Raw genomic sequence first — 21,253 nt, 5'->3', positions numbered from 1 at the left:
AGCAACTTTGAAAAAAAGCTCCATAGAGGGACCGACTCAACCTGGCTAGCCAAGCCGCCTGCCTTCAACTGCGAGCCGGCCAAGCCATCCAGACTCGTCCCGCTAAAAGCTCCGCAGGTCCAACTTCCAGAGTTTGACCGGGAGTAGAAGAAATCCAAGGCCGGCGAACCCTCACTGAATCCAGCCTGGTGAAGAGCATCGAGGGACCCCAAGAGAAAAAGCTCCGTAAACGTTTCTAAGTCCGAACGAAGAAAAGGCGACAGGGAGCAAACACGAAAGCCAAGTCGGCTGCCTTCAACCGAGTGTCGACCTGGATCCTGGGTTTGCCCTGCTGAAATGTTCCGGAGGTTGGACTTCCATAAGTTTGACCGGAAGCTCATCGCAAAGCTATCCGGTGAACCCTCACCGAATATAAACTGGCTGAGAGCTTCGAGGGACCCAGGGAAGAAAAGCTCCAGAAAAGTTTCTAAGTCCGAAGGTAAAAACTGTGACTGGGACCTCCCGCGAGTGGCAGCCGCTCAGGGCTTCATTGCGGTCGGCCAGAAACTTTTACTTTTTTTAAAGATACAAATATTTCCTATTTTTATAAATTGGTGGTGGATTTTTATAATGTGTTGTGTCTTAAATATTTACTGAATTGGTGTTTTTAAATGCTTTACATACCTGTCTTTGAAGTTAAGCCTGCCTGCTCGCAGCCAAGCTACCAAGGGTTGAGCAAAGGAATAATTTTCTAAGACCTATGCTGAGTCCTATCATGTGTTAGTGGCCTTATTTCCAGTGGCAGACCTACATTTGCCTCTACCAATAATCCACCTTCCAACAATTTCAATTCCACTCTTGATCAGTAGCAGCCGGTATCTGGGCAAAGTGGTGCGGCGGGGGGAAACCGAGGATGGACAACAATTCTTCTTTTTAAATAATAATAAATAACTTACCTGACTCCACCCTGCAGGCACAGGCTCCCAGGATCCCCAGTGGCCAATCCTGACGCTGCATTAAAGCAGCGTCAGGATTGGTCTGCACGCTGTACATTTGCGCTCCCACGGAGATTGGCTGTTTGTGCCTGCCCTGTCCAACCCAGCAACGCAGTTAATGAGCAATTTTTTATTATCGTTTTATATTTCATTTTTTTGGCTGATGGCAGTAGGGGTGACGGTCTTGATATTTGAGATCGAGCGATTTAGCCGAACAGTACAACGACTGAACGTATATGTAAGCCTGGAGAGGAAGTGCACTGGACCGCATTACAAAATTCCGCTCCTCCCTCCCTATTGTGAAATGATGATGTAGATTTTAGTCATACTCGCTCAGCCTGCGCGCAGGTTTTGTACGTGTGTGCGTTCATGTGTAACCAGCTCAGGGCCTCTTACCTCAACTGCACAGCAGAGGGCTTCATTTGAAAAGATGGGAAGTGGCAGTTGTCCATTTCAACAGAAGATTACAGTCAGTCAGACTCAATTAATGATACTAGATTAGCATCCTCGATCAGCATCATCCATTAGATTGGCAACCTCTTGATAGGAATTGTACACCTAACAATTATTTCGTGTTACTTGCTTCTACCTCTGAGGAAAGTGTTTTCTTAATGAGTTAAAAACAAAATTTGACTCGAATGCGGCAACAAGGTGTGGATTCACTTTATCAGACACGCTAAGATCAGGGCCGCCTTAACAGCATTATAGGCCCCCTGGCAAAGCAATGCACTGGGCCCTGCCTACACAACCACTCACAGGATTAAAATATTTAACAGAAATTGAGTGTTAAATTCTGGTCTGCATGGAGGCCCTGTGCTTTTCGGGCCACTGGGCAACTGCCCAGCATGCCCATACATTAAGACGGCACTGGCTAAGATCAATGGTCCTCCAAATCAACACTCTCATCAATAGAAATGTAAAATTATATGTTATTTCTAAATATTTTTTCGAAATCATTGGACAGTCCATTTTAAATGAAGAAACACTAATTTAATTCTGAATCTGCGGTTTGTCACAGATGTGCAAGGAAGCCGAATCTATAATTTCAGTCTGACTACTTTCCGAGGAGAAGGCGTCAGGATAGACAGACCCTGAAACCCTGGCTTCCTCTAACAGGGGAAGTCAACCCCACTCCACCACTGACCCAAATACATGCTTGCTTTCATCTTAGTTGTTGTGTGTGTTTCAGAACTATAGAGAAAGGGTTACATGTGATTCGTGCGTTCACCTAATAGGCACTGTGTTGTATTGCAATATGGAAAAACATGACTACTTAATTAGAAAATATTTGTTTTCTGGAGTGCTTCCTTTTGAGAGTAATTGCCTATTACGCAGACACATAATCATATTCCCTATTGCTGAAAGTGCTCACATCTTTAAATACTAATTTAAATATCATCTCTATTTAATTAGCATCTATATCATCGTCATGGCAACGAGCGTCCCCTTATTGATCTAATTTGCTTCTTGTGCTCTTTAAAAGTACTTCTTTGCTTGTTATTTAAAGTACGAAAAGGGGCTACTTAATTCATCGAAGAGATGTGCGTTGCGAAAAAAAACACAACACGCCTTCCAGGAAGACTGTACACAATTGCGCAACAGTGAACATTTTAAATCCACTTCAATATCTACAAAATGCAAAAACGAATGAAAAATGCAATTATCGAACCTCAAGGACTTGATGCTTACCTGTCTCTTTCAGCCAGCGAAAGTTTCTCAAAGTGCAGGTGCAGTTTCTGATGCTCGGGGGCTTCGATAGTCCACACACAATGAAGGTCGTTGCTGTAGTTTCCTGGATAATTGGGGGACAAAACTCTTCCGATTGTGGCATTGTGAACTGTCCCGCCACATGGAGCTGAGGATAAGCAACGCAAGGGATGTTATGGAGCAAATTACAAACTGGTTGTGAAATTGTGTCATTTAAGATATATAAACACAGTACAATTACGCTGCCCTTTAGAGGATCCCCCCCCCCATCTGTTATATACAGGATAAAGTACCTCCATGCCGTACATCAAAGGGATATTGAAAGTCACTGGAGAGCTATATGACCATGTAGAAGAACAAGGTCGAAGATTGAGTTCCTTCATCAGGTAATGGACCTCGAGGAGGCTTACAATATCCTTTTATTGTACAACAGAGTGTATTCTAATTCACACGATCACCCTTCCCACAAACTGCCTAAATCCTTGGTGGCTGTTCTTTCATATGAAAGATATAGGGGCATATCAGCAACAACCGGCGATAATTATCGCTAAGCGCACTTAGCGCTAGGATAATTATCTCCGGCTAACCTGGATTTTTATCGCTGAGATAGCGTGCCATTAGCAACGCTTATCTCAAAAGCGATAAAAATCCTAGCGCTAACTGCCAAACGTGAGATTATCGCTGGAAACCCAGCGATAATCTCACGTAGTGTGGCGTTAGCTTGATGATAGGGACACACATACTTAGCCATGATATCCACCTTTCATAGGATATCATGGCTAAGTCAGTCCAGAAGCAGGCATTAGGAAAGTAGCGATAACAGGGGTTATCGCTACTTTTCTTGCCGCTATGCTTCATAGCGATAGGAGAAATGTCGCTTAGCAACATTTCTCCAGTCATGTCATGTCAGGAACGGCCACTTTGCATCTCATTAGAGATGCAAAGCTGGGCGTTAAGAATCCAGGCGCTAATGCAAGGTTTCACGCGATAGCGTGACCTTGCTGATTAGGTGATAAAATTATAGCCGCTTTTCGCCCGAAAACGGACACAAAAGCGGCGATAATTTTATATCGCCTCATTGCTGATATGCCCCATAGTATGGTTGCAAACATGATGAACAAGAGCACAATAGAAAGTGTGAAACAAAAACCACCAAAAAGCACTTAGCAACATGATGCAAAAAGACATAAAATTCACTTTTCCTTAAATCATATTGAAAGATGCTGTAACTCAGAATGGGCAGAAACGTGCATAGAGATTTTATCTTTCGTGTTGGAGCCTATTGTTTACATAAAATAAACATGTTATCATGAGTTTCTCCTTTCACCTGATCACTGGACATTTTAGAACAACTGATCAGAAGAAGGGAAGGTCAGGGTGCATTTTCTTTGTTGAAACTGCAGCAGTAATGAAACTCTGTGGCCTGCCTTTCCCCTTGCTTGCTTGCAGAAGGCATTTTGATGTCACAACTCAACTGTAATAACCTATTACAGTTGAGCAGCTGCATCATTTTCATTACCTATAAGGAAATCTACATGGCTTAAAAAACATAAAATACATTGTTTGATACTATAATGGAAACTTCGTTCGTGTTATCTTATTTTAAAAAATTTGTAAGCATGACTGCAACAAAAGTTAGTTTGCATTTCCTTGCTTGTGGGAGTTAGGAAAAAGGGAATCGTTTAATGAAGAGCATTGGTTCTGCAGTCCGCCTGCTTGGGGGTACTTCCTGTCCTTCTATGATTTAACCTCCTATTTTGAAGGTTGACGGCAGTTCACAAAATGGAGGACAGCCCAAGATGTTAAAAAGTTAAAAATAATACAAGAGGACAGTGCCTGCAATTGGTAGGCAGAAGGAAAGACATTTCTAGCAAAGAACATCACACCTTATTTTTGGACAAGGTTATCCCCTACAAGAAGAAATTATAAAAACAGAGATTGGTCACAGATACCCCCCTCTGAATGCACTCTTCCTTGTTGTGTTGTTAAGGAGTATATATATAGTGTTGTTTGTGTTAACTGACGTGATACAATGTTACATAGTCATCTTAATATGGGCTAATAAAAGTGGTAGGCTCCTACATTTGGAGTAGATTGCCAACTTTAGAGTGATCCACAAAAGAATCAGAAGACTGCCCCTGGAAATCGATGGCAGGTGTACAATTTCAAAAATGCTTTAACTATGTACATGTGCATGTACACATATATGTTTTGTATTTTTTCTCACACTTTCGCCAAACCACCATAAAAAAAAAATCAGGTTCTGATGACGATTCTGGCAGACCTGATCCCTGGAGGTTTACCACGGGAGCAGACTGGGACTGACCAATCCGGACAATGGGATAATGGTCTCCTGGACATCGGTGAAATGGCTTGCCGGTGAGTGAGGGATGCTACCTGGGCACAGAGAGTGGGGTCACTAAGAAGAAGGGTCATATGATTCCCGGGCCCATGGAGGGTGCTAGCCTGGTGTGCTTCAGCCTGACTGCTTCCCAAGCCAAACCAGATTCAGTGGAGTAGCTTTCCGGTACTTGAAGGAGACATGATAAGTAACAGAGGACCCTTGTGTGGGAGTCCTTCTTACTGCAGACGTTTACAATGCTGGACAGGCGAGGGTGCTCCGAGTCAGGTGTGGGACTGTCCAAAGACCCAAAACCACACACAAGAGCCCACGCTGCCATGATGAAGGACAAGGGCAACCGAGTGCAGGTCAATAAGATCCTGAAATATGCACACCTCTTCCCCCAGGGATCGGACTGGCAGGAGGCAAACTCTGAGAAACAGGGGGAGGGGGCCACAAACTCTGCACAACTGGACTCTTACTGGCAGATATGATGGTGGCGATCCAATCTACCAGAGATGACATGGTGAACAGAATAGATGCAGTAGCCATTGATGTCAACTTGCTAAGATGTGACCTATGTAAGGTATCTGATAGAGTCACCATGAATGGGCACAACGTGGAAATCCTCGAAACGGAGGTTCGATCTCTGAGATGCACAGTCATAGACTTACAAAAAAAAGTGATCACACTCAATGACCGAGCAGAAGACCTGGAGGGACGGGTAAGAAGAAACAACCTGAGATTTATGGGGTTCCCGGAGTGTGCAAAGGGCCCCTCGAATTAACTGTTCTTAGAGGGCTGGATTACTAGGGTCCTTGCCCCCAAGAGGTTGTCCACATTTTTCAACATTGAAAGAGCCCACAGGGCGCTGGTCCCCCCTCTCCGTCCTGGGCCCACCACGAGCCATCATAGGCTGTTTTTTCAATTACTGGGATAAGGACGTGATCCTGCAGGCCTCTCCCATCAGAGAAGCATTCTTATTTGAGGGTCATTGGATCGCAATTTACCCTTACCACACGCAACGAGTACAAGACCAAAGGAGGACATTCATAGCTGTCAAGAAAAGACTACAAGATGTTGCAATAAAGTACAGCCTCCTTTTCCCGGCCAAATTGCGGATTCAACACAAAGGCACAACTGTATTTTTCTTCTATGCACCAGAGGTATCTAATGGTTGGACACCATGGGAGGACCAGACGCCCACCGAGACGCAATCTCCAGAACATCCAGGTCAACGGAATCTTCGGATCGCCATGGGGGACAGTTGCATGCGACTCGAGCCGAGTCCGGGTGTGCCCTTATGGAACTTTACAACTGGCGGACTCGTTGTCTGACTCGGATGCAGCCACACAGGACTTACTGCTGGACTCTATCGCTTCTAAAAATACTACCTGCTGAAAGAGATGATGTATGACCAGCTACTAGAACAATCAGATAAGTTCTTTGTGAGGTTTGGTCAGAGGCTGTGGTATTTGTGAGGAACTATATAATTTTATTTATTCCCTGTGACTGGTCGGGAGATCCCGCCCCTTGCAGAGACCCGTATGAGAAGCTGGAGGCCTCAACCTTGAATCCCGGCAGTTGCTCTGACACTGGCAATGCAACTCCTACTGGGGACACGGCTACTGCATAACAAGTGACCAATACACAGATAACTCAAAGATATAGATAATGATGCAGTGGATAGTTATTGTTCTGGGGAAAATTGGAAAGGGGTAATGGGGTGGGGAACATGGATCCTAGCTCTTCACACTGCGGGGGGCTGAACTCGAATCACTGTCCATGGGGAGGGGGGAGACAGGGTTTAATTCAGTTGTTTGGGTGTTGAAACGGTTCAGTGGGGTTCAAAGATTCCGTGCATGAAGGTTAGTCTAGCGTTACGAAATTTATCGGTAAGGAAGGGAGAACAATAGGAACAGTGGGAGCCCCTTGGAAGATGGTCGGTATAGTTTCCCCCATGATGAAATTGCTTACCATGAATGTACGAGGTATAGCAATGTTTGGAAAAAGGAGATGGGTGTTTGCCTACCTAAAAGGATATAGAATATCTATAGCATCTCTACAGGAAACTCCTGTCTGGGGAGATACAATACCCTGCATAAGACACAGATGTAAAGGGCGAATATACGCCACCACATACTCAGGATTTGTGTGTTTGGCCCTTATCTAGGTGGCTTCTGGGGTTCCATTCCAGCACTTACATCATGTAACAGACCCCAAGAGACACTATGTGATTCTGCATGGCAGGCTAGATGGACGAAAGGTATGCCTCATCAACGTATATGCTCCTAATTCTGACTGCCTGGAATTCTTTCCTGCCGTGGTAGCTGCAGCGACACCATACCTGGGGGCGGGGTGATCATGATGAGGATGTTAATTTTGTCTTGGATGGGACATTGGAACGTAAGCCCTCCAAACAAAATACCAAACAAAGGTTGACAGAGACCTTCATGGATACCCTATTAGGGATGGGCTTATGGGATATGTGGAGGGTGAGGTACCTGGATAGGAGATCTTTCTCTGGTCACACGCTGGCAACTAACACATTTAGCCGTTTAGACCAATGTTTTTTATCAATGAACCTGGCCCCAGACGTAGAAGGAATAGCTTATTTACCCAGGTGTCTCTCTGATCACTTCCCAGTGTGGCGTACCTTTGGTACCAGGTGTCCCTGACCGGTGATATCTACATGAAGGTTGCAGGTCGAGGCGCTTGCGGATCCACCCTATGCCAAGACAATCAAAGGAGAGTTCTCTAGATTCTTTCAGGAGAATTGGGGGTCGACGTCCACGAGGGCGATGGAATGGGAGGCTGTGAAAGTGGTGATTAGGGGGGCCAGTATAAAATACATTGTATGGAGTGCGCCGATAGCTTGAATGGAATATAAAGGTACAGGAGGGTAAACTAGGGGAGATAGAGGTGAGCTTCCCCACAAACCCCCATCACATAGATGAGCAGTGTGCAGCCCACAGGGAACTATTAGAGTCCTTGCACCGCTTGGAAACATTTTATCATACAGCGTACAGGCAGCACTTGCACATTGGAGGAGATAGATCAGGTGCTTTACTCGCCAAATTGATCAAGAAAAGAAGCCAATATTACCTATAATACAAATGCAGACGGCTGATGGGACTGTGGTATATAACCAAACAGCGAACCTGGGCATTTTGATGGATCACCTGGCTAAGGTGTATACAAAACAATTCTCCCCATCCCTGGAGTTTATTCGGGGAATTTCTGACCTCTCATGGTCTTCCCTGGTTAGAGAAAGAGGGGAGTGCATTGTTGAATGCTCTGATCCCTAGAGAGGAACTAATGGAGACCATGCAGGGTTTAAAACCAGCTAAAAGCCCAGGCAGCAATAGCTTCCCATCTGAGTTATATGGGAGGTTTGCACCCTTATTAGTGGACCACTTATTAGAGGTGTATAATGAGGCCTTACAAGCGCAGGCCTTACCGGCCTCTATGAGCGAGGCCCTAGTGATCATGATCCCCAAATCAGATAGGGATCCACAGCTACCCAGTTCGTATAGACCGATCTCGCTTTTAAATCTGGACATGAAAATCTTGAGTGGTACACTAGCGGCTAGGCTCATACCACATATGCCTTACTTGATACACCCTGATCAATCATAATTCATCCCTAAATGTAGCACAGCCCATAACTTATGACGGTTGGCCCACATATGGCCTTCCCCATCCTTGGAAAGGGAGAACCATGCTTTGGCGCTGCTAGACAAAGATAAAGCTTTCAATTAGATGAATTGGTTCTTTATTTTGGCAGTCCTGCATGCAATGGGGGTGGGAACGGGATTCCTTAGGTGGTTACAACTGTTGTACACATCTCCTCAAGCCTGGGTGCAAATTTGTGGTATGACTGCAAGGGCCTTTACGCTGAGGCATGGCACTAGACAGGGGTGTCCACTGTCGCCGCTTTTATTTGCGGCAGCGATGGAACCTTTGGCGACAACTTTGAGGAAGCGGATGGATGGGTGGGGGATTATGTTGGCGACACTTATCATGTAGTTTCTATGCATACAGATGATACCTTGGTGTATATTTGGCAATCAACGCAAGCAGTTCCTATATTATTGGATATAGTGCAGAGATTCGGTGAAGTATCAGGACTAAAAGCAAATCCCAATAAATCAAAGCTACTTCCAATTTAACGGCTGGCCCAGAGGCCTCAGGATTTGTTTCCAGTGGTAGGACTCCTATGGGTGGAGGTTGAACCCAAATATCTAAGAATTAGACTGCTGCATACACCCAAAGGATACCAGGAGCTCAATATAGGGAAGGTTGTAGAAGGTATACGGGGTTCGCTGCGCTTTTGACAAGAGCTACCGCTGTTCCGTTATGGGCAGTGTTGCTATTATAAAAATGATCATTTTGCACCGTGCTTATACATGGTACAAAATTCGTTCTATAAAATCCCTAATCACTTTTTCAAAACACTAAATAGTCTGATAATAGAAATTTTATGGGGCTCTAATCATAAAAGGGTAAGTCTAGCGGCTATACAGAGAACATGGGAAAGTGGGGTGCTGGAGTTCCCCTGTCTAGAATTTTACTATATGTCCTCCTAGCTACAACATGCAATTCATTGGCTAGATGAAAATGAAAACTGGGTGAAGAGGCTCCAGGTGGGAACCTTCACAGGAGGCTCTCTACCAGAACTCCAAGAGTTTCCCCCAATTGTCCTTACATAATTCAACATGTAGCGAAGTACTGGGAAAATACTGTTAAAAAAGTGATAGGCCAAGCCCCATATGCCCCAGATACGCCGCTATGGGTGAAAGAACCGTGCTCCAATATTGCGAACTCTATGTCAGTGCAAAAGGGGAAAGAAGGTGGTTGCCTGTCAATGGGAGACCTCTTTGCAAATAAACAATTTATTACCCGAGAAAATGCAGAGTTCACTTTCAAATTAGGGAAAGGGCAGTTTTTACAATAAAGGAAGATCTCCCAGGTGACCCGAGAATTATGGGCCTCCTTTCCAGAGAAGCCACCTGTAACGGATGTGCTCCATCTAATACTTTACATGGCGCAGGGACATTGCTTCATTGCCCACTTAAATCGAGCAATCCGTAACGATATGACGGTTCAGACACTCCCCATCCAAACACGGTGGGACGAAGCTACTGCAATCCCCTGACAGCGCAGGAATGGGTCAAAATACATAAATTAAAGGAATGAACTCAAATGCACGGTTTAAATTGGTTCAATACAACTTCATGCACCAAACATACCTCACCCCCAAAACACTAAGTAGAATATATCCGAACCGTACAAGTATCTGTCCCCGTTGTAAGACACAAGAAGCGGACTTCTTACATATGGTCTGGTATTGTCCGGTCATAACAGCCTACTGGACTGAAATTTTAGCCAAATGGAAAGAAGATACAGGGTGGGAGGTACCTGCAGAGATATACGCACAGCACTGTTAGGCCTACCACCTACCCCCAAGAATAGAAGACTAAGCAGGCAATTTGCTTTGCTGGGACTCGTACTTACAAAACGCCGAATCGCCATATCATGGATGACTTCCGCCCCATCACGCACAGGGATGTGTAGGCAAATGGGCGACTGCAGAAGCAGTGCAAATGGAACAGGTTAGGCATGATGAAAAAGTGGAGGATGACTTATGAGCGTAGGCAGCAATGTTAATGGATATGAGAGGTACATAACCACTATGACGCCTCCTGCTCTGGACTCTGTCCGCCATTATCATCCCGTAAATGACAGAAAGGAGATGGGCGGCAACAGGATAGGAGATGTGGAGATACACGATAGGCAAATGAAAACAGGAGAGATGTAGTGCTAGCATGATGGCAAGGAAGTGGGTGGGAAGGGAGGATTAGTTGGGCTGTTAAAAAGATGTTTTGGGCAATGAAATTATTGTTTATGAATAGTACAACATGTTTACGATCACAAATGAAGAAGCAACTAACTGTCTTTTAAGGACTGGAATGAAGAAGGGGGGTATCTACTCATTTTCCTGATGTCTCAAATATGTATCTATACCTGATAACGTCTTTATATGTTATAAAAAAAGCCAATGAAGATAGTTTAAAATAAAATTTAATAAATCAAGTTGTCCCTTCCCTTTCCTTCATTGGAATTAGCTTGACCCCCCTTTTGACATATTAATTTGTTTATATATTACCTGATTTATCCTCTGATGCAGGTCTCTCAACATTCCACTCCTGCTCAAGGCCTTACACTGCCATCTAGTGGTAGTGCCAAATAACAGCAACAGTCTTTAAAATTCCTTTTGTATCTTTATATCAGGGTCACTTTGTTGCACTTAGCATCCTTGCACTAACTCTGGACTGTTCCCTTCCAACATTCCCCCATTGTAACACAATTTACAGAGATGACATTTCTTATCATACCATTTCACGAATTCCGTTTCTTAGAATCAGGATCTCGAATTTTGGACAGTAATTGCAAATAGTAAATAGGGCCCTATATTTGAGGAAATACCTGAAGTTGTGCTGGGTTATGTTTTTTCGGTGTTTTGACCCAATTAGGGTCAAAACACCGAAAAACATAACCCAGCAAAGCGCATTAACATTATCATCTTCCTTTACTTTATATATGTTAACACTGCCTAAGAGACATCTGCCTGGCAAAGGTATGGAGTGATTTTACAATAGCTCTGAAGTGCATCTTCATAACTAATTGACAGCGTACCTGAGCAGGCGGGCTCGGTGGCGCTCCAGTGGGGCCTGGACGCATTGATGCATGTGAGCACGTCGGGTCCTTGCAGTTCATATCCCAGATAACAATGGAAATGGGCCTTTCCGCCCGCGTGCAGATCCATTACTGTGACATCTCCGTAATCAGGCCTCCGGGGAAAGTTGCAGCTCAGCATAAAAACTACGAGACAACAAAAACATAAATTTGAAAAGAAAGGCTCGGCGGCAGCATATGTCTTGAACGGGATGATAGAAACAGAGAAACAACAACGAAACAGATCCTCAAGTCATCATTTTTTCATGTTCCCCTTGTATTACAGAGAAAAATGGACAAGCATGAGCCGTGATCGTCCGGCAATCTAAGGGGCAGATTTATGACAACTGGCGCATCCCTCCATATCAGCAGGGATGCGCCAGTTATTATGCGCCACAGCTGCGCCACCATGGATGCGCCGCATTTATAATGCGGCGCACCATGGGGCAAAAACGGCACAGATGCGTGACGCATCTGTGTCGAAAAGTGGCGCATTGCTGGAGTTGCGTCGCAAGCGCGACGCAGCTCCAGCAATGATCTGGGGGGCCCTATCTATACAATGCTGCGTCAATCCTTACGCCTGCTTCAAGCAGGCGCAGGGTTTTGACGCAGCATGGGCCTAAAAGTGACTGAGTGAAATCTTGTAGATTTCACTCAGCCACTTTTAGGAGGCGTTCCTGCGCCGGAACGCCCCCACCTGCCCTGGAACGCCTACATGTGGCGCAGGGCTTTACAACGTGACGCATCAGGTAGATGCGTCACGTTTGTAAATACCCCGCACCATGGCGCAGGATTTGCGCCGCTGCTGCGTCACAAAAGTGACGCAACGGCAGCGTAAATGAGGCGCAAGTGCAACATAAATCTGCCCCTATATTTTTTCCTGCAAGAGAACTCACAAGCGGTGGGTTTCATCCGCAAATTGCTGTACGATTACATTTTTATTTTGATTGCACAGCGGCGTAGAAAGTAACAAACAGAAAAAGGGAAATAATGTATTTATTTGTGGTATAATCAGAACTAATTAGTACCGTCGGCTGCGCTGCCGCCTCTGGTGCAGGAAACCAGGGTTCGAGCCTCGAGGTCGCGTCCACATCCTGTGATTCTGGGAAAATCGCTTAATCTCCCCGTGACTGAATGTGTAATGTAAATACGGTGCTATGTAAAGCGCTCCGATTCCGATGCAACAAACAAAAAAAAAACATATGGGGAGCAGAAGAAGTCAAAATGCAAACATCTGAGCACCCAAGGAGAGCAAAACCTTTCTTTACAATTATGTACAATGCATCCTTTTACATATCCAGTGGTGCAACTTCAAGTTATGGCAGGGTACGCTGCAATTGCAAGGAATCTGTAAAAAGTGCCAACGCTGGTAGTCACACAGATCTACAAGTGTCCTGAGCGAGGTGGGGGCCCTGGTCGAGGGGAGGAGACATCTGCGAAGGGGGGTCACCTGCAGCCTGGGAGGATACATCTCAGCATATGTGAGGCTCGTGTCTTTGTCCTTACCATGCTTTTGGACTGTCTTAACACCGTCAACTTGCCAACTTTACCCGGTGGTTTGAATAACACACACAACATGGGGGCATATCAACAACAACCGGCGATAATTATCGCTCAGCGCTCTTAGCGTGAGGATAATTATCGCTGAGACAGCGTGCTATTAGCAACGCTTATCTCAATAGCGATAAAAATCTACACGCTAACAGGCTAACGTGAGATTATCGCTGGAAACCCAGCGATAATCACACGTTACCTTGTTGATAGGGACAGGCAAACTTAGCCATGATATCCTCCTTCCATAGGATATCATGGCTAAGTCTGAAAATTAGCAGACGTAAAAAAGCAGCGTTAACCGCGGTTAGCGCTGCTTTTTTTGTCTCTAACAGGGTTAGCGACATTCTTGATAATAGGAGAAATGTCGCTTAGCGACATTTCTCCTATTATTTTACTCTGGAACGCCCCCTTTGCATCTCATTAGAGATGCAAGGGGAAGCGTAGAGTAAAAGGGTGCTAACATGCAAATATGCGTGTTAGCACCCTGTTGTTGATAGGGTGCTAGTTTTATCTCTGCTTTTTTGGCTTTTCAAGCCAAAAAAGCAGAGATAAAGCCCTTGTTGATATGCCCCATGATTCCCTGGTGCCTGGACGTCAATGTGTCTACATAGCGCTTGCATTGGTTTGGGGTTTTCATAAAAACAGTACTTCTAAGAAATTAAGATTCCTGTGCTGATACCACAGAATGTGCTGTTACTATGAACTTTAAATTGCAATACTGACCCACTTTAATTGCTCTACATGTATCTACCACAAAAGGGTTAAAGGGTGAGTTAAGTCTGCTGGGGTTGGAACCTGAGACCAGCAGGATTCATAAAGCAATCAGCTAGAAGGCATTGACTAACTGAGCTACACCATAGGGTGGGCTAGTGGTTGCCACATGTCGTCTGACACCCTTTAACAGGTCCAAGCTCTCTCAGTATCATTAATGCCTTTACTAGTCTTCCTGATGGTTAGGCAGGAGAAGTTACAATGGAAACCAATGACTCTTGACTCTGATTTGTGTTACACCAATACAGAAACCACACGATTACTTGCTTGGTTTCCAGCATCAAACATTTGACACAAGTCAAAGGACATGACCTCGTAAAATTCTGGGGAACACCTGCAGAATGTTGTGTTGCATTACGTCAGGTGACTTTATTTTATTTGATGCTTAAAAGGAAATACCATGAGCTACAATTCTCTAGTTAATAACCCAGTCTACAATGTGTGCGGTGTTTGAGGACGCATAGCAAACTTGTATGTGACATATCTTGTCTAACTTTGCCTCCGTAGCATTTAAACCTATAGACAGTTATTTGACGTTAAAAAGGTTTTAGGGCATAAGAGTCCCTAATCTAGGTAGGGGCTACTAAGACGAGGCCATATTAGAATATCGGTTTTGTTACAGAAACCATGGAGCAACTATGTTTTCGAGTTTATGCAGGTCCAGCAGGTTAGGTGTGAATCTTTACTGAACACGGCGCCTCAACAATTAATATTTTTTCGTCTAAAAGCTAAGCTTAGAAAACATATCGATGCACTGAGCTATCGATACATTAATATAAACATGTTCGATAAAAGTTTATGCCCTGTATTACATCACAATTGCTGCCTGCTGAGGCAGTCAGTGCATTTTGCTGCCAAGTCAAAGTGCCGAGCGGAGAGGGATTTTGCAAATAAACCCCTCTCCTCCCAGAAGGCAGGCACAAGATTCTATAGGTCTCTTCTTCCACCAGCCTGTCACTTCAGCCCAGCAGTATATTGGACCACCAGCGGACATGTCTGTGCATGGAGGAATGGGGTCATGTGGTCTCTCCATCAGTCGAGGATGCCTCCAAGGTCTCCACACATACCAACAGGACTCCTTGAGAGACATCGGTTCTTCTGAAAATGTTATTCAAATTTAGATCAAAAATAGCTTTTATAGTATGGGATCTTCTAGTGCAAACCATATCGGTACACGACATAAAATTGGTGCTGTGCACCAGAATTAATGGGGTCTTATTGGCATGGGGATGCTCCACCATATATAAAGCCCCATCTACTCATCAAAAAGACAAACCTTTGTTCACACTGGCAGGAAAACCCCAGTGATAGATGCTGTACCCATTCTTACCAGGAAATGAATAATCTAGGGTTCATACAACCCGGGAGAAGGTGAACATTCATTTGAGTAGTATGAACCACCCACTTACATAATATGGCCCAATGATTAATGCTCAATGGTTACAAAATATGTATTAAGCTATAATGATAACATGTTTGATAAACTCTATTTTTTTAAAGGGAATTCAAACTTACTCTGATAATGAAGTTGGAAAGTGCCAATTCCTTCATCTTGGAAAGTCCTGAAGTAAACTGAAATTGTATTTGTTGGGCTTCGGATCACCTGACCTTCAACCAATAGAGTTTCATTGGCTAGTACGACTAGCCCATCTTCACCAACTCCACGTATAGAAAGCTGTTCTCCCTCTGACAAGTTTACACTCTTTACCTGTGTAAAATAAAATATACATGTGAACTTTTTTCAATGGTTCTTCCAACAAATGTAAATACATCTGATACCCTGTTGGAAGGTGGATTATTAGTAGGGGTAAGTATGCACTTACCACTAACAATAAGGCCACAGACGCAATATAAGGTCGCAATACATTAGCTCCTGGCTCAAACCTTGGTAGCTGGCTGCGAGCAGGCAGATTTAACTCTGGACATAGGTATGTAAAGCTTTTAACAGAAGCAATAAATTAAATAAGTAAGACACAACACACAAGAAAAATCCCATACCAATTTATGAAAATAGGCACTCTTCTTATCTGTAAAATGACACCCAAACGACAAAAATCCAACTTAGGTAACCAGAGATATGAATTTTTGAAGATCAAACACTTTCTAGTGCTTGAAGACATATAGCACCAACTTGGGACATCTGCTTGCGCTTGATCAAGACAAAGTCAAAGTTTGAGACTGACTGCGATGGAGCCCTGGTTGGATACACTAAGCAGGAGGCCAAGGTCAAAATTTTACCTTCAAACTAAACTTTTAAACTTTTCTGGAGGATTGTATCTAGAAAGCGAGCAAGGCACTTCATCAGACCAGATTCACTTGGTTCAGTGGGTGCCCCCATTCAACTCCTGGAGTGCTTGATCTCCCGAGTTTTCAGCGGGAAAAAACTGAAGTCCAGGCAGAGTCACAATTGAACGTAGTGGGCTTGACTCTCGACGTTAGGTCGGTCGACAGTTGAAGCTTTTCCTAAAAGTTGCTCCAAACTTCTGGGACTTCTTCCTGAAGATCCTTTTGATGTTTTTAAATGTAAAAACACAAATCCAAGGGTCTAGAAGCTCAGAGATGGTCTTTTGAACTTTGGAACTACAATTCCCACAATGCACCCAGGCAAATCATTAAATGTCCACTGGACGCACCCCAGGCTAGGGATGTCTTTAGGGAGATGGGGCAGGGAAGCTCTGTTAACCAATAACCTGTTGCTTTCAGGAAGTCCACTCCTTAGTCCTTTTTGAAGCAAGGCAAAGTCATCAGGACTGTAGTTTTAAGTGTGCAGCAGGCGCTGTCCTTCAGAGTGCAATCCTGTGGGGTGCAGCCCAGGGTGTCTGTAGGGCCTTCATTCTTCTCCTGGTAGTTACAGGCAGCAGATCTGAGTTGCAATGCAGCTCTCACATATTTATTCAATGTTCTGGGGCGACAAGCAGGGGGTACCCCTGACCAGGGGTACAGGGTGCCACCCAAAAGCATGACAGCTTCCTCCAAAATGAGGCATTTTCTTGTCCCACATAGTACTGAACTTTAACATTTAGGATGGAGATTCTCTCATCTTGGGAGTAAGAGCGTCCTCAACCAACCCACTGGTGTGGCTCGTTTCCCTTAAAACTCAATTTCCAGACCTCCTGCAAATTTTACTATTGGGGCTGCCATCTGCCGGGGGTAGGGGATAAAGAAAGAGAGTAGGCATTGCTGGTATTTCTCACTGTCCTTCTCTCTTTGAAGCCCAGCTTGATTTACGCAGCCCCCGTCCTGTTCTCTGCAACTGCAGAGCTCCCCCCATAAAATAATCTCTGTCTCTGTTCAGGGCGCTTATCACCTTATCAAAACAGTTTGGCTAAGCCTGTTAAGGCAGACAATCCAGACAGGCTACTAGAGCACTGGATTTCCGCTCACAGAAAATAAAGTTCTATAACTTCTCCCCTTTCTTAGTTATGGTACATTCAACAGTGGCAAGTTGTTGGATTCATCATTACCGATCTTTTAAGTCCTTGAAATCATATTTTAGCTCACTCCTATTAATAGTAACACTGTAATACAGTATTCCCATGTTAGCCTATGGAGCTAACATGCTACATTGGGAGAAAACGAAATTGGCAATTTTCCCCTCACCAGGGCATATAAAACATATTTGATATTGTCCCTGCTTATAGGTACATGGCACCCCACCAATGGGGCACCTAGGGGAGACCTTAAGGGTTACGTACATGTGCAGTAAAAGATACATTACCTCTTTGGAAGCACCTTTAATTCCAAAGTCAAACTTGCAAATAATTTACTTTTAAAGACAGTCTGCAAAGCGGGGCTACCTTTAAAAATGACAGCAAGCAACACAGCAGTGCACACCCCAGTGCAGGAAATCTACTGGGCTTCTAAACCTCCCAGCCCTACTATAAAATGGGGACTTATAGGTAGTTTGATTCCCCTTCCCTTACTATATACACTAGGGACTTACAGAGGTCTGTCATTGCCAATTGTAATTATACCAAATTACTATATATTTTTTAATCAGAGCACTGGCCCAGGGCCTGGTTAGCAGAGCCCAGGGCAAGTCAAAGTCAGTTACCATCAGTATCAGTCAAAAAATGGAAGTGAACAGGGCAAAAAATTATGACTTTCTTGCATACCCTATTAATCAAAATGTGCAGTCAACATTGCACAATGTGTTGTGTGTTGTGCTTCCAGGATGTCTTGCTACTGCTTAAAGGGAAGATATCCCTTTTGTACTATGGAAGGGCCAGCAATTTATAGAGGCGGCATATGGTCATTTGGATGGGGTCTTTACCAGCGCAAATGAAGAAATCCCCTTTGGCATGTCCTTATTGGGAAACATGCATGGAGCCAACACAGATCAAAGAGAGCTAGACTGCATACCAACAAGGAGGGGAATTTCTTTTTGTGCATGTCAAAGGTCTTTCGGGTGAAGTAGGGAAGGCCCTTTGTAACTACAGCACGTAACAACCACACTCGTAGAGGCTCTCATTTATTTTTTATTTTTTTGAAAAACCTTTATTGTGCACATTTACATCATCGTACAACGCACTGTCACCGTCCAGGTGGTGAAGCAGTTAAACAAAGTGTATGCTTCCAGATATTAGAACACAGCCATTTAGCCGACATCCCGGGGGTCCGGCGGCATCATACAGGGGAGCATGCGTACAGAAGGGAGGTGCGTGCGCTGTGAAGGGAGTAGGCGTGTGGTGCTGTGTATGTGCTTTTAATTTTTTGTGGTGCTCCAGGTGCATGTTATCGGTGATAGAGGATGGCGCTGTAATCCAGCCCACTCCACGGCCACGCCGGCCGCCGCCCAGGCCCCGATCCAGAGACCCATCGGACGTCGCTGTTACCCCAAACGTAAAGGCCTCCGGGTGGCCGAGCGCCAGCAGCGTGCCCAGAGCGTGGGCCGAAGCGCGGCAAGGATAGCGCAGTATAGCTCACAGCGACCCATAGGGCAGCGCATAGATCTGGCGAGTCTGGTATGCAGCATCATAGTCCTTATCTATCCCGTGTATGCATGGCAATAGTATGTGTTAAGGTTAGGGTCGTGAACTCAAGTAGGGTTGAGGGGAAGGGGGGGAAGAAGGGGGGGGAGATCATTCTGCGGTAGAGCAGGAGGGTCATCATCCGCCAGACTGGGCACAGCAGGACCGCGTAGTGTGCGCGGGGAATCGCAGGCTAAGGGAGGGGAACAAAAGGAAAAGAGGGCTTTCAAGTGGACTGGAATTCCCCAGTGTCCGTGCCCGCACCCGCCCGCCACCACCCCCAGGGCATCCGGGACAATCAGGGGCAAGTAGGGAGGGGGGATAAGAGCCACCCTCCCAGCAGCCCTGGGGCCGCCGCCGCCCCGCCAGCAGAGGTGCGACAAACCCCAGGGATTCAGGTTATCCCCCTGTCTTGGCAAGCCCTCTGGAATGTCCCAAGGAGATTATCCCAAAGTTGGGCGATGGGGAACTTCCGGAGCCCTGCCGTTTCCTCGCGAAGGAGCACCGCGCTCTCCGCCTGCGCCCAATTAACAAAAGAGGCTCTCCAATGGCGTACGTGTGGGGGAGCGGCTGCCTTCCAGTGCTTGGTAAGCATGCGTTTGGCCGTTATAAGGCCCATGTCCCAAAAGCGTGCCTGTACTTTATTTTCTTTTGTGCGCCGATAGAGTCCTAGAATGCATGTTTCCCATGTATGCGGGAGCCGCCCATCGGCGCCGTGCGCGAGCAGTGTCAGCACCGCTTCCCAGTACGCCTGTATCTCTGGGCAGTGCCATAGCATATGTAAGAGGTCCGCTCCCGGCAGTAAGCATCGCGGGCAGGTTGCGTCTGTCCTCGCAAAGTATCTGTTAATTTTATCGGGGGTGAGGTATGCGCGTTGTAGTATGTAGTACTGTATAATTTTAAAGCGGGGATTGCGTGGGATGTTCATCGGGCCGGTCAGTATCATTGCCCATTCTTTGTCCGTCCAGTCTCTTCCCCTGTCTGTCGTCCAGCGCTCCCTCAGTGTTGTTGTGGATGGCTGCGAGTGCGCCTGTAGTGCCTGCGCCAGCCAGTGTACGATGTGCGCGCCATGGCCCATAACGTGTAGGTATTGCATGAAGGTATGCACCGGGGGCTCCTCTGTCATGTCGCCCCAGGAAGCCGTGAGTGTGCGCAAGAGGGAGGCGTGTAGGAGGAACTGTCCCGCCGGGAGAGTCGTGTCTTCAGCCAAGTTGGCGAACGTGAGCAGTTCGCCATCAGCATACAAATCGCTCAGTGTGCCCACCCCCGCCTGATCCCAGCCAGCTAAGTGGGCCTCCGTGAGCGGCCCCGTCGGGCCAGGCATTCCCAAGAGTGGCATGCTCGGGGCATAAGGTTTAGTAGCACGCGTGAGACGAAGGCTCCTCAGAAAGCATCTGCGCGCCACTGCCAAGTAGATCTGGGTGGGGCAGGGTGCGCGGGTTATCGGGTGAAACAGCGCATTAATTTGCATTTGTGTCCATGCAGCCATATGTGTGGCAGTGTCCTCGAGTTGTTTGCCACTCAGCCATCCCGCCACCCATTGCATCTGTGCTGCGAGATAGTACAGTTCCAGGTTAGGAACCGCCAGGCCCCCCGAGTCTGTGGGCATATATAATTTAGTGAGCGCCACTCGCGGCCTCCCCTTGTTCCAGATGAGGGAGCGGAGCAGCGCCTCTAGGTCACGAAAGAGCCTGACGGGTACATACAGAGGCATATTCGCAAAATAATAGAGGAGGCGAGGCAGCACAATCATTTTGGTCAGTGCCACGCGGCTGGGCACGTTAAGGGGTAGGGTATTCCAGAAGCCAATTTGCGCTCGGACAGAAGCGATCGCCCGGCAGAGGTTCCCTTCCAAGATATCTGCCGGTGTTCTATATATTCGTATCCCTAGGTATCGGAAAGTGGTGGGATGCCATTGCAGCCTGTCTCCTCCCAGCCGGATGTCACATTCAGGTACGTCTGGATTAAAGGGGTACGCCCCCGACTTGGCCCAGTTAACTCTCAGGCCCGACATTCCCTCAAAGTTGCGGAAAATGTCAGCGAGGGAGGCAGGGATGGCAGCTATGTCCCTGACGTACAGCAGCAAGTCATCTGCATACAGTGACACTGCGTGCAAGCCATCCGCCAGCGGGATTCCCCATTCCAGCCCGTGCACTCTGAGGGTCGTGGCCAGTGGTTCCATGGCCAGTGAGAACAGT

General features: G+C 46.0%; 1 protein-coding gene across 2 annotated transcripts in view; it reads right to left on the bottom strand.

The window, feature by feature from the left end:
* SEZ6L (seizure related 6 homolog like) overlaps window positions 1–21,253 on the bottom strand; it is a 1,319,356-nt gene that overhangs the window by 563,617 nt on the left and 734,486 nt on the right. For both annotated transcript variants that reach the window (XM_085633531.1, XM_085633532.1), the window contains exons 4-6: window positions 15,601–15,793; window positions 11,722–11,907; window positions 2,664–2,829 (exon numbers count right to left, since the gene is read on the bottom strand). In XM_085633531.1, the coding sequence (XP_085489657.1) occupies window positions 2,664–2,829; window positions 11,722–11,907; window positions 15,601–15,793 (545 nt within the window). The remainder of the gene's footprint in view (window positions 1–2,663; window positions 2,830–11,721; window positions 11,908–15,600; window positions 15,794–21,253) is intronic.

The sequence above is a fragment of the Triturus cristatus genome, chromosome 11, assembly GCF_964204655.1.
Source record: "Triturus cristatus chromosome 11, aTriCri1.1, whole genome shotgun sequence".
In the NCBI taxonomy this organism is placed as follows: Eukaryota; Metazoa; Chordata; class Amphibia; order Caudata; family Salamandridae; genus Triturus; species Triturus cristatus.
Note: the sequence above shows the minus strand (reverse complement) of the source record. Positions and strands in the feature narration are given on the sequence as shown.